At 39.7% G+C, this 13,133-nt stretch overlaps 1 protein-coding gene across 4 annotated transcripts in view; it reads left to right on the top strand.

Annotated features, from left to right (window-relative positions):
* Positions 1–13,133, top strand: part of ARHGAP18 (Rho GTPase activating protein 18) — a 59,539-nt gene that overhangs the window by 29,253 nt on the left and 17,153 nt on the right. For 2 of the 4 annotated variants that reach the window (XM_033143773.1, XM_033143772.1), the window contains exons 2-5: positions 3,764–3,960; positions 6,389–6,624; positions 10,075–10,135; positions 12,669–12,829. In XM_033143773.1, the coding sequence (XP_032999664.1) occupies positions 3,764–3,960; positions 6,389–6,624; positions 10,075–10,135; positions 12,669–12,829 (655 nt within the window). Of the gene's footprint in view, positions 1–3,760; positions 3,961–6,388; positions 6,625–10,074; positions 10,136–12,668; positions 12,830–13,133 lie in introns of all 4 variants that reach the window. The other 2 variants (XM_033143774.1, XM_033143771.1) reach the window with 1 other exon arrangement.

Below are 13,133 nucleotides of genomic sequence, written 5' to 3'. Positions count from 1 at the left end.
CTCACCCTAGTCTGCTGAGGAATGCTTGTGTAAAATCTGGAACATTGCTGTAATGACAAGGGAGCATCCTGTGAAGAGAAGAATAGACAAAAACAGAAACCTTGGAAATGGCTTAGTTACCATATACCGGTAGTAACTTTTGGAAACAGTGAGAGCTAATTTATAAGCTAAAACATTGTTTACCACAATGATTTGAATTTCGACATCTTTCTTAGATGTGCTATATTTCATGTCTATATGCTACTTTACTACTTGCCATCATTATATCATGCATTTGCCTGTTCTTATCTATCAGCAACCAATGATGTCAAGCGAGTGTAAGTGAAAAGCAGTATTGTGGTAGCACCATTGCAGTGCGGTTTACCAGACTCTTTGAAGGGAAACTAACTGCGTGGCTGCTGGTTTTGGTGGCAGCTGGGAATTTAACATACTTTCTAATTTGGCCCTTTGAGGCAAGTCTCACATAATTAGGGTGTGGTACAGTTCTCATAATTATATATGTATGTATTTATGTATGTATTGCTTGAAGCAGCCTCACATAGAAATCTTGCAGTGTGGAAAGCAAGCGTTGGAGAGGTGGTTTCCAGCTTGGCCTTCACCTTTGTATCTTAACTAAACATATGCAGGAAGTTCCACCTATCTGCTTTTAATATATGAATAGACTCTAGAATAACTTAGGAATCATTGAAACTTTCCATGAACCAGATAGGATCTCCAAAGAAGGCCAGCGGCCAGAGCCCAGCTAGGTGAGCGCCCAAGAGGACAGAACTGAAATCCAAGAGAGAGCCTCAAAATGGTGCAAAGAAATATTTTTTTTAATCAAACATAGTTCTTTTTAAATACTCAGTGTGTTTTGGATGAAAGTAACCTTCAGAGTACAGGTATTTACAAAAGCAATAACCCTCACTCAGCTCAGTGGGGCTACGATGGCACAAGTTCTACTGGAGATAGCATAGGACTAGTACTTTAAGGGATTTATATCTTCTGTAGCAGATGAAAGCCTTTGACAAGAATATTACACTGTTTTTGTGTGTTTGTATTAAAGCCAATAGATGGGTGAATAACTCTGTTAAGAACTGTGAGTAAACTTGTTTTAAAACAGTGGTGGCACAGATTTTGTAATATCTGACTGAAACCCCAATATCAGAAAGGAATAAATGTGACTTCTTATCATGACTGTAACAATCAGTTGGGACTCTGTGAAGGATTCTGTTTATCTTGCAACTATGCAAGCAGCCGCTGAGGGTTACATGCGAAAGGAAAGCCCCAGAGAGTATTTATGTACTTTCCATCAATCTTTAACTGCTTACCACAACTAGTCCTTGGAGTGTAAATAGTTTTATGACAATTTACCCTGAAACTGATGCTTGTGCTTTTGTGAGTCAGTCAGACACTTGGGTGCTTCCTGGGTCATGCTGCGTCCACTAATACTTCTTCTGCAAACTGGAAAAATGTTTGAGTAGTGGGAAGGAGAAGATAATACAAGAATACTTCCCTTGATGTTCCCTGCACTTTTGAAAGTTAGTGCTGTGTGTACATTACTAGATCTCTACCCAGCTGATAATGCTGTGCCAAAAAGGGCCAAATTAGATGCTGTGTGCGAAACATTGTGAATAGTTTTCCAGTGCTTTGCTGTGAACTGAGACACAGCATGTAAGTCTGCAGTCAGGGACAGAGGAACAGAAAAGAAATGTTTGCTGCAATACATTCCATCTAAATAGTTGCTGATTTCCCCCAGACTTTTTCTTCAGACATCAAGTAGTTTAAATTCTCAACAAATTATTTCAGAAAATTGTTTGTTCTGTCTGCCATAGTAAAGCCCAGATTCTAGACCTGCAATTGTATAGGCATTGTGCTTTGCGTGAATGCGGATTTTCTTCTATCTTCAACGTGATATAAATGGTAGCTTAACACTCTTGACTTCCATAAGCAAACCGGCCTACAATGAGTTATTTTGCAACTGGAAAATAGGTCTGTAACAAGTGCACTGCTATACCTTCTGGTTCTGCTGGATTAAAATTAGAAAAGGTATATTTAATGTTTTAGGGTCCTATGTCATGAGCTAGGCCAGTATTAGCTATCATTTCTTAAGTTAAGCAGTTTCCATTTTCTCTTGGCTCTAGATTGCGCAGGATATGGCCATGGTAGCAATGCAGTTGGTTTTAGGTTTCCACCAATTTAGTTTATACGCATGCGTATTTTTAATTTTTTTGTGATCAGTGAGCAACTTCCTTCTTTACCCCGGCCATTATATCCTGCTAACTTATTGTTACCCTGTTGCCTTTAACTACCAGGAATTGCTGTGAAGGTAATTGGTATCCCTTGAGCCACTGTTACATTAATCTGCACAGGACATAGAAAACCCTGTTAGCGCAAACCTTTTGTGAATGGGTTTCCGTGCACCTTTCCTCTGTGATACTGATTGGTTCTAACCTCCCAGGGAGAATGGACATGAGTGGGAGTCAGAAGTCATGGAAAGTTCAGGGTTAGTTAGTTTTTTTTCTTCCTGGTGTGCCTACCTAAAGGATTGTCATGGATGGTAGTACCATTCATGGTAAGGAGTTGCTATGTCATATTGAATTCATGGAAATGAATTTACAGAGTAATGCCTTTTTCATTGCTATATCCAGTGCTCCCCCCCACTAAAAAAATGCTTAGGAGTACTCTCAATTTCCTACTCTTATTGAAATACTGCCCCCCAAGGAGGCCAAACTTTGATTCACAAAATGTTTAGGCGTATGAGTCCCCCCAGAAAAAAAGCGCTGGCTATATCAAGAATCAAGTAAGCAATGTACAAGACACTGTTGAAACTCATTAGTTAGATTTGTTGGAGCAGGAAATTAAGAGGGAGGAATGTATTTATAAATGATATAACAGAGGATACATGTTTTCTTAGTAAGGACACACTCTAGGCTGTGACCTTTATACAGTACTGTACTTGCTTTTCCAGGAGTTAGCTCCATATAACTCAATGAGTAGGTGCACATTGTGTGGCAGAATGTCTTGCCTTTGCCAGTGAGGTTCATGTAGAAAGCTACATTTCTTTAAAAAGTAGGAACTACAGAAACTAAAGTCCCGACTCAATCTGAATGCCAGGGTGAACTTCAGAATATTGAACTTGTTTTCTTCAGTTCAGCACAAGCTGTCCCGGGAGAGCTGATTCATATTTGAAGTGTTTATATCTAAATACAGCTACAAAGTGATAAACAATTCAATTAGCTATTGCCCTACTCTGGGAACAAACTAATTCTTCCTCCTTCAGGGAGTGCAATGGACTCCTCAGTATTGATGAGATGTTTTAAAAGTACAGTAAGCCTGCAACTTAACATGGGGGTTATGTTCCAGGGATCGTGACTAAAATAAAAATCGTGCGTAGTCAAAAAACACTGGGTTCAGTGGTGCGTAGGGCTGCCAACATCATTTCCCTCAGAAACCCACCTCTTTCCTGTCCCCCTTTTAAAATTTTATGCTACACACGTGAAGCTGAATGCATATAAGTTGCAGGCTTACTGTAATTCATACTCTGAGAAAGTGGAAACCCTCCTCTCCACTCCACGCTTTATGAAATATGCATTGGTCTTCAAAGTCTAGAAATATTGATAAAAGACAAATTGCTACTTAAAATGTCACATTTTCATATGTTAAAAGTTGTATGAAGATCAGTGGTATGTTTCTTATTGGCTTTGCTGATGTCACTGTAAACTATGCACCACATTATTAAGTCTCTCTCTCTCTCTCTGTGTGTGTGTGTGTTTTCTAGCAGGAGATCTGGTCAATATAATATGAACCATGATAACTCTAAGAAGCCCTCAGGGAAGCCCCCTTATAATCGTTCAGGTTCTCAAGATTCACTCGATGAATTATCCATGGATGACTACTGGAAAGAACTTGAAAACATCAATGAAACCAGAGGCAATAACTCTGAAGAACAAGCAGTGGTTCTGGTGAAGGAGCCTGATGGTAATTATAACTGGAATTAAGAAAACTGTTTCTCTGTTTTGAAGACTGTTTTAGATCTTTCATTTATTGTGCTTGAAACCACATACCAAGATAGATTTAAGATTTGGTCAGTTGGAATTGATTAGTGCCTCTGTAAATATGGCAACACATTGACTGTGTAATGACAATGATTTTCAAGGACCTGGAATTGCTGTTGTGGACTAGACTATCCTGAGCTGGAGGAAAACCATGATACTTTAAGAAAGTACTTGCTTGAATTCATAACTTATGCATATTATTGCCCCAAGATGTGCTTTTAAAACTTTTGCAGCAAGAGAGAATTTCCTCTTTTCTTCGTTTACATTTCTGCTGTTTTGCAATAAACTGTTAACTGGATTTTGACCACTGCTTTGGTAAGGGTAATGGGAAGTTCTTTTGCTTCTTCAGAAGTCATATCTATTCTGGTTACCATAGTACCCAGAATCACACAAAGAACAATAATTCCTGTAGGAAGTCAGAATTATATCGTAAAAACAACAACGATAAAACAGCTTCTACGTACAGTAGTAAAATGCAGTGTATTTGGAAAAAAACAGAAAGCAACTAAACACCCTAGTGCAAATAATCAGCCCTTTCAATTGCCAAATGCATTTGACTATATGGTAGTCCAGTGTTTTTCAACCACTGTTCTGCGGCACACTAGTGTGCCGCGAGATGTTGCCTGGTGTGCCGTGGGAAAAATTTGTTTATTTGATTCCTATTCAAGAGAATTATTTTATATATAGTCAATATAGGCACAGAGTTAAATTTTTTAACATTTTCTAATGGTGGTGTGCCTCGTGATTTTTTTCATGAAACAAGTGTGCCTTTGCCCAAAAAAGGTTGAAAAACACTGTGGTAGTCAATAGGTTAACATGGTATCTCAGACCTATTTATAGTGGGTGGGGTGAGACTTTTCTTAAAAAACACAATGGTCAGCCAAGGTGAAATGTAGGGGGTTTCCTCATAATGTTTCACCACACCTGCTCCAGGCTGGCGTAGTTGAGAGGTCCAAGGAATGGGCCCCTTGAGGAATCCACAAGACTTTGGGTCTGAGGGATTCATGGGATTTTGGATCCTGTGATTCTAAACTTGCTGCCACCCTGCAACTCCCGATTTCAGTGCTTTCCATCCACTTGCCACTACTGGTGGCAGGAGAATTTCCAGTGAGTGGTATGTCTTCACTCACTGGGCTATGATGGGATCTTTCCCACTGTGGAACACCAGCAGCATGCCTCTACTGCCCAAAGGCAGTGGCGAAGCAGTTACATATTGCCACCACCATCAACAATGGAGGGACAAGATTGTACTCTCAAATAATATTACATTGAGTAAAATACCCTCCCCACTCCGCAATAGAGCGTCTTTAATGTTTAAAATTATGCAAAATAAATTCTGATTGGAGGTGTGTGTGTGTGTGTGTATGAATGAATATATAATCATGTTTTCTTGGCAAGGACTGAAGCTGTAGGGGGAAATGATAATACCTTAGAACCCTTTTACTGAGAATGCACTTCTGTTTTCTATACTAATTTTAGGGAACAAATGCTGAGGTTCAGGTAAATGTTTCCTAGGAAATGTTCTAGGTCGATGCCATTTCTCTGACATTAAAGCACACTTCTGCAATCCTCTCTTTTGTATGAGTAGCTTCTTCTATTCCTAACATAAAAAACACCTTGCTAGTTATTTCTATATATAGCAAATGGTCTGCGTTTTTTGTTTGCTGGGACCGTTTTGTTTTTAGTAAACAATGTGTTGCCATCTAGAAACAATGAGGAAATGATCACCTTACTGAAAATCACTAAGGAGTAGAGAACGCAGCAGCAAGCATAATTGGATGCTGCAATACAATCACCCATTTGCAGTAAGATCACCCATTAGCCTTGATAACCTCTGATTAAATTAAACTAATGAAGAGTTGTACCAAGAAAACAAGGCACTGTTACAGCTGGGAATGAAGGCTGAACTAGCAGAAATGGTGTTCAAATCCATTGAATGTGGCAATTATATATACCGTAAATTCTGGTGCTGGGCTTTCTAATTTCATGTAGGAAACAGATACTCCCCCCCAAAAAAATCCTGTATTACAGGGAATATGTATGGGAGAAGAGCCAAATGTTTCTGCACAGATTGTATGAGGAACACCTTCCATGGAACTGCTTGCAGTTTATATATATATATATATATATATATATATATATATATATATATATATATATGTGTGTGTGTGTGTGTGTGTGTATATATATATATGTATATATATATATATACATATATACACATACACACACGCTCTATACCTCTCACTTTCCTGCAGAAATCTATGGCTGACTTTGGGTATAACGCAAACCCATGGGGCGGTCATGCAAATGTCATCAAATTAATTTTTCTCTTCTTTTGTCCGGGCAAGAGGGGGAATTGGAAGAAGAGTGGTTAAAAGAAGCTGGTTTGTCAAACCTCTTTGGTGAGGCGGCTGCTGTCTCCCAAGAAAGCATGGTGGTTTTGGCTACGCTGACGCGTACGCAGGCAGCAGCTGTGCAGAAACGAGTGGAGACAGTCACACAGACAATGAGGAAGAAAAACAAGCAGTACCAAGTTCCTGATGTGAGAGATATCTTCAAGCAGCAAAATGAGTCAAAGGAAAAAGTGAGTTCCTGGTTTGTGGCTTTTGCTTTAGCCTCACTTTGAAAAAAAACCTGTATAGGAACGCAGGCTATTAGGGTTAAGTAGGAGGAGACAGTGTTAAGTAGGAGGTCGGACAGGGTTCTCAAAGCGACTAGCATGAGTTTGGCCAAACTGCGAGAGGCAGTGAAGGATAGGCATGCCTGGAGTGCTCTGGTCCATGGAGTCATGAAGAGTCGGACATGACTGAACGACTGAACAACAACAAGAGGAGGAGGAGACACTGTTCCACAAATCTCAACAAGAGGGCATTTCCTAACAGCTGCTTTGCTTGTTGCATGGTACTTAGAGGATATGGCCATGCTGCTGTGTTTAAATTTGCTAGGAATAAGATGAAGTTTTTTGTTTTGTTGAGAAGGGGGCCTTACATATGTTTTGCGAAGCCTAGATTTATTTTGTGAAGCAGGTCTTCACATAAGACAAAGGGAAGCAGTTTGTTCAGGCAGCAGACTGAGGTGAGGTGGAGCTCCGTTTTCTTGACTTTTAAGTGCCAGACAAGTCATAGGGTTTATTTGCTTGCATGTAGATTGTTCAGCTGTGGGATGGCTTTCAATATCCCGATGCATTCTCCGTTTCTGAAAATGGAGAAATGCAAAAATAATTTCCTGTATAGAAAACTTGGAGCAGAAAGATGCACAGGTTCAGGGGACACCTTTTCCCATTTTGGGAATGTCAGACTTTACTCATTTATGTGCCTGAGAGCCAGACACAGAGGTGTTCTATTCAACTATGAAATTAGTTTGGTACAGCTGTTGCTCCATTTATTATGGATGCTATAATCTGTCAGATGATGTAGCTAGTGCAGGCATAGGCAAAGTCGGCTCTCCAGATGTTTTGGGACTACAACTCCCATCATCCCTAGCTAACGACCAGTAGTCAGGGATGATGGGAGTTGTAGTCCCAAAACATCTGGAGGGCCGACTTTGCCTGTGCCTGAGCTAGTGCTTCACTTCCCTTTTTGAAGTGAAGAATATAAAGAGGTGCTTTTGTTTTTCTTACCGAATCAAAAAGTGCTGTGCATTCCTTTTTAGAGCTGTGTAATTGCATTCTCAAGCTGTGGTGACACCAGCCACATATTAGGCTCATTTAAATGTTTGTCCTTTAGCCACATGCTGCTGTTCTGTATTCAAAATCATATATAACTGCTACAAAATTCAATTACTTACTAAAACAATAGGAAATAACACACACAGCAATTGTGCTATTATGATTATACTTGCAAGGACTAAAGGTTCCTGTTTTTCTCTGGAGCAATTCGATGCTAAAATGTTGCCGCATAAAACCAATTAAGGAGCAACAACTGAAGACTAGTAATGAAAAGGTCTGAAACACTTCCCTGGACTGCAGTCCTGCGTACCTTTACTTGGGAATGTGCCCCATCAAAATGTGTGCAGAAGGGCCAATTGTTCAGTTGTAGAACATCTGAACCGCATGCAGAAGATGCCAGCTTTAATCCTGGCATTTCTGGGTAGGACTATAGGCATGGCACTTGTCTGAAACTCTGGAGTGTCATTGCTAGTCAACATAGACAACCCTGAGTGGTCTGACACTGCTTCAGACAATTTTTTTAATATGTTACTAAATTTGATGGGCTTCCAAATGTAGGATTGGGTGGCAAATACGTTCTTAAAGTGTTCTCTGAACTACTCTCAGTAATGGATGGCAGAAAGAACCATCATGTATATAGAAGGTTTCACTGGTTCCACTTTTCTCTGTAGTGCAGCCTTTTCCAATTCAATGCCCTCCAGATGTTTTGGACTGCAACTCCCATCAACCTCATCCAGCTTGGCTGTGCTGATAAGGTCCAGTAGGAGTGGTAGTCCCAAACATCTGGAGAGATAGGTTGGGGAAGGTCGCTAGTGTGCTTGTGTTTACCCTTCCTAGTTTGGGGTTTGGAAATCTACGAGAAAGTTTGCTCTTATACTGAATTAAAAGGATCTTGATATCATTATTCACGGGGAATGTGGGGAAGTGTCAAGAGCAAGAAGTGGTTGCACCTGTTCTGGCTAACCTGACCTTGGATTAATATGCAAACTTCCCTGCACTGGAAGAACCTGTTCAAGTATTAGCAGAAGCATATAACCGCAGGGAAAGGGGAAGTTCTCTGCTACTTGTCTCAGAAATAGTTGGGAGTCCCCCCCCACACTTTTTGTGGGGAGGAAGAAGAATTTGGCTGGCTTTTCTGAGGCCCAGATAAAATGAGAAGCTGGGATTGGGACTTTGGAAAACTGGGGCTTCTGAGCAAAAGCCCATCCCTCCGGCAAGGGAAGACAATGTTATCTGGGGTTAAGCTTTTGCCCTCAACACCAGTTTCCTCTGGGGATGCTCTGCAACGAAGGAATGCACTGGGAAGCCTTCATCAGCCCAGTATTTTAACCTGAACTGGGGGGGGGGGGAATTAACCTTCTAATGTTCACCGCTCGCTTTGGGTTGAGCCTTACAGGATCCCAGAGTCTTATTTCTGAGCCTGAGCCCGGCAAACCTCACTGACATCTCTAGTAACTGGAACTAAAAAGACTGAGCACAATATGTGTGTGTATCAATGTATTTTTTTTCAATGCATACACAAATAAATTAAATCAGAAATGTATAGTCAACAAAACTGTTTTTTTTATAAACAATGTGCTCTTATTCCAACTGTTTCATTATATATTTACCGGGTATATACTTGCTTGTGTGTGTGTGTTTCCCATGCATAACAAAAACCATCCATTTCTCAATCAAATCTTATTTCCCAGTCTGCCCACTCCAATTCTGTTATCATTTATGAGTTTCAGCATGAGCACCAGGTCTCATAACCTCATCATACATTTTTTCAGGGCACAGGGCCTTTTGGTTTCCATATGTAGATGATTGTACATAGAGCAGCTTTTAACATGAATATTAATAATTTCCCTATCCTCTTTAGGCTCTTCAAACTTTCACATATTCAGACAGAATAACAACTGGGTTATACCTTTAGTTATATACTGCTAGTTCAGTCATAGTTTCCAAATTCTAAATGCCCTTCACAATTGGCCATCACAATATGCTTAAAAGCTGTTCATGCAGGCCGTTGTGGGGAATCCTTTGTCTCCCAGATGTTGTTGGGCTCTCAGCTTCCATCAGCCCCAGCCGAATGGTCAGGAACAGGGGGAGTTGTAATTCAGCAACATCTGGAGGACCACAGGCTCCTTGCTTCTGAAGCAGGGATTCTCCATATATCCCCAAACCTCTAGCCTTTCAAGTACTGGCTGTGTTTAAATCTTGGCAATATTATCTATAAATTCTATACATGAAATTCACACATGAAAACATCCATGCAAGAGCAATTTTTTCTGAGGTCTGTCTTAAGATCAGGTGGGAGCAAAGTGTCTTGCCTATCATTTTATTTTCCGAATAAATATTCAGAATACTTTATTTTCTGCATTTTAGGAAATTGGCAGTGAACACCAGTCTGTAAGAACAAAAGAAAACAAAGAGGACACGAAAGAGGGTAAACCTTAACAAATTTTCTGTATTGTTTCTGTTTTTAAATGTCTTAACAAGATATATTGCTGAACAGGTTCATTTATTTATTAATTTATTTTAAAAAAGAAAGCTTTATCCAGAATATAGACCATATTCTGGAGGAGTCTTTTAGGCAACCCAAACACGTGTGTCAAAATCTCTGCCAAGTCAAAAACCTCATCAGATGCAAGGATTTAGTCTTGTGGCTCCAATGCCCTAATTAACCATAACTGTTCCCAGTGTGGATCGAATACCATTGCTATTTCTATAAACAGCAACCAGACCAAAATAATTATTATTTGGTAATCATAATATTCACAAACTCTTAAAATCCATATATTGCACAATGAAAGTTGTAACCTTTGTTTAATGTCAATGGCAGCAGCCAGTTCTGTGTGCCAGCGCCTCCCTCTGCAGATTATGTGCCTGTTGTTGGGACCCCAGTTGCACCACCCTAATGGCAAGCTTTAACCAATTTGTCTTTCCAAAAGCTGTAAAGGAGAAGATTAAACAAGTAAATAAAACAATTTCATCTGGCTATTTGACTAGCTCTGCGAAATCCAGTCATTGGATTAAGATGGGTATATAAATCTGGCCGTTGGGAATTCATAATAAATAAAACTAAAGCACATTGAATTGAGTTGTACTCTCATAATGGAACTAGAGTTCCTCAACTCATGGATGTATTTATGGAAATCCCAAGACACCAGAGTAATGACTTGGCAACCTCACTGTATTTTGAAGCATATACAAAGGCAGCTAGGTCCAAGTCTGAGAGACAAGGAAATCTTAAAAGTAGGATAAGGAAGCATGGTCAGAAAAATGACTACCGTATTTTCCAGCATATAAGACGACTGGGCATATAAGATGACCCCCAACTTTTCCAGTTAAAATATAGAGTTTGAGATATACTCAACCGCAGATTCTCCACCCGGCGTATAAGACGACCCCTGACTTTTGAGAAGATTTTCCTGGCTTAAAAGTAGTCTTATACGCCAGAATATACATTAATTACAAAACAGGGATTTGTGTACGATAGCCATAAATGCCGGTATATAATTGACTGGGGAGTGGGGGAAACAGGAGAAAGGTATGTTTCCAAATAAGCAGAAAAACAAGAGAGCATTGCTTTTCTCACTAATGATAACAATGATACCCATGAAGTTTGGTATTAAAAATGGGATATATTACTAATTATCAATATATTTCAGAACTCTGAACACATGTTCAATAAGCAGGAGCCAAGTTGGAAATACAAAATCTTGTGAAGCAGAAAGATACCACCAGCTGAATAATATGGGCTTAGAGGAGCATTAATGAGCCTTTTCTCTGCTTGCTTCAGCCACCAGGCAGCCATTCACTAGCAAGAACAGTTTCAAAGATGGGATTGCTGCCAAACTGCTGGGTCAGCACAAGGCAGAGAGGCAGACAGAAAAGCATAGGGCTTATGCCAGTAAACTGTGCTGTAGAATCTTGGCCTGGAAAATTACCAGGCATTTTATTTAAGAATTTCATAACATCTGGTTCTTTTTTCTCCAGTGCCTCTTTATGAGCCTTTACAAATGGAGAAGTTCTGAAAGGCAATTTCCATATGGTAACGCTCTCATAGCACTGAATGAAAAGGGTGAAAGCTAAATCAGCCTGTGTATATTCTGATATGTTACAGCTGTTGGGAACCTTGCTGTAAAGTGCAGCTCTGCTGCCAGGATTGGAGTGGGAGAGAAATCTGTTCCATTTGAAGAATTGTCCCAAGTTTTGCTGGGTACAAACTTCAGCACCTGTTTCTGGGCTGTGCCAGAGGCTCGTCAGTGTTGTTTTAGCAGAGCATAGCCGTTGTTCTTCCAACGGCAGTAGGAATTGCCTGGTATTTCAGAGGCACCAAATATTCTTGAAGTGAAATTCAAAACTGAAAGCTTGTTAGTAAAAGTTGGGTTTAGAGCAGTGAGCAAAGTAGGGGAGTGAAGTAATTTTCTCATCTCTAATAATAACCTCTGATGTTTAGGTGGTATTTAACAAAAACTTTAAAGCTACAGAAGTCATCATGCTTGCCTCATGATTGAAAAATGATGATAATTTATTAACTTTGAAACTGAGCAATGCTGCACATTAGTTGTGGTACTATCTATGTTAAGCTAGAGATAGTAACATAATAGTGGTTTACCATCAAGGAGATTTACATGCTGGGAAGTGTAGAATATTTTTTTAACAGCACAACAGTAAGATTATTAATGGGAGGGAGGATTCTAAACTTTTGTGATCTTCGTAATGTGCCTTGATTGCAAAGCAGTTATATGCTTGTGTAAGGGGGACTGTGATCCAGCTGAAGTTCATAAAGGCTCACATAACCTATCAGAAGGTGGAAGCATTCTGTGAGCAGATTTCTGTTCATTAATCTATGGAGCCAATCCATGATTAATTCAGCCCCCCCCTCCCCCAAATATGGTGATGGAAGAAGAAGAAGAAAAGCTGCATTTAAACTTCAGTGACCATTTCCCTGATTTCTTTTTCATCACACCTAGCATCTTGTCAACATATTGATTATGACCATCCAAGAGAAGATGTTCCAGTGACTGAAACGGACATTAACTTGGAAATATCATTTTCGGAGCAGGCAGCTACGCTCAAAGATGACCCAGCAGGCAAAGTCTCGAAGGGCAAAGAGGATGACACACTCCTTCCTGTAGGTGATTTTTTGGTCTTGATTTAATATCTTTAATTCTGTGGGTTTTTTAAAAAAAAATTATTTATCTTCTGCAGCACCTTCAAAATTACACTTCAGAACTTCAAGTTCAAAGAAATAGAGAGTACTACATATTCGGTCATGTAGAATGTTGACATGTGTTTCAATCTGGTTTTTAAGCTTATCGTTGATTTTAACTTTTGACTGTTTTTAGGTAGTTGCTTTTCACTAATTTTAACTGATTATTTGTGCATGCAAAAATAGTAGAAGAGGTGGCTAAATGGTACAGCCCAGGAACATCCTG

The sequence above is a fragment of the Lacerta agilis genome, chromosome 3 (genome assembly GCF_009819535.1).
Source record: "Lacerta agilis isolate rLacAgi1 chromosome 3, rLacAgi1.pri, whole genome shotgun sequence".
Classification (NCBI taxonomy): domain Eukaryota; kingdom Metazoa; phylum Chordata; class Lepidosauria; order Squamata; family Lacertidae; genus Lacerta; species Lacerta agilis.
The sequence above is the reverse complement of the archived record's forward strand: the minus strand, read 5'-3'. Positions and strand labels throughout refer to the sequence as shown.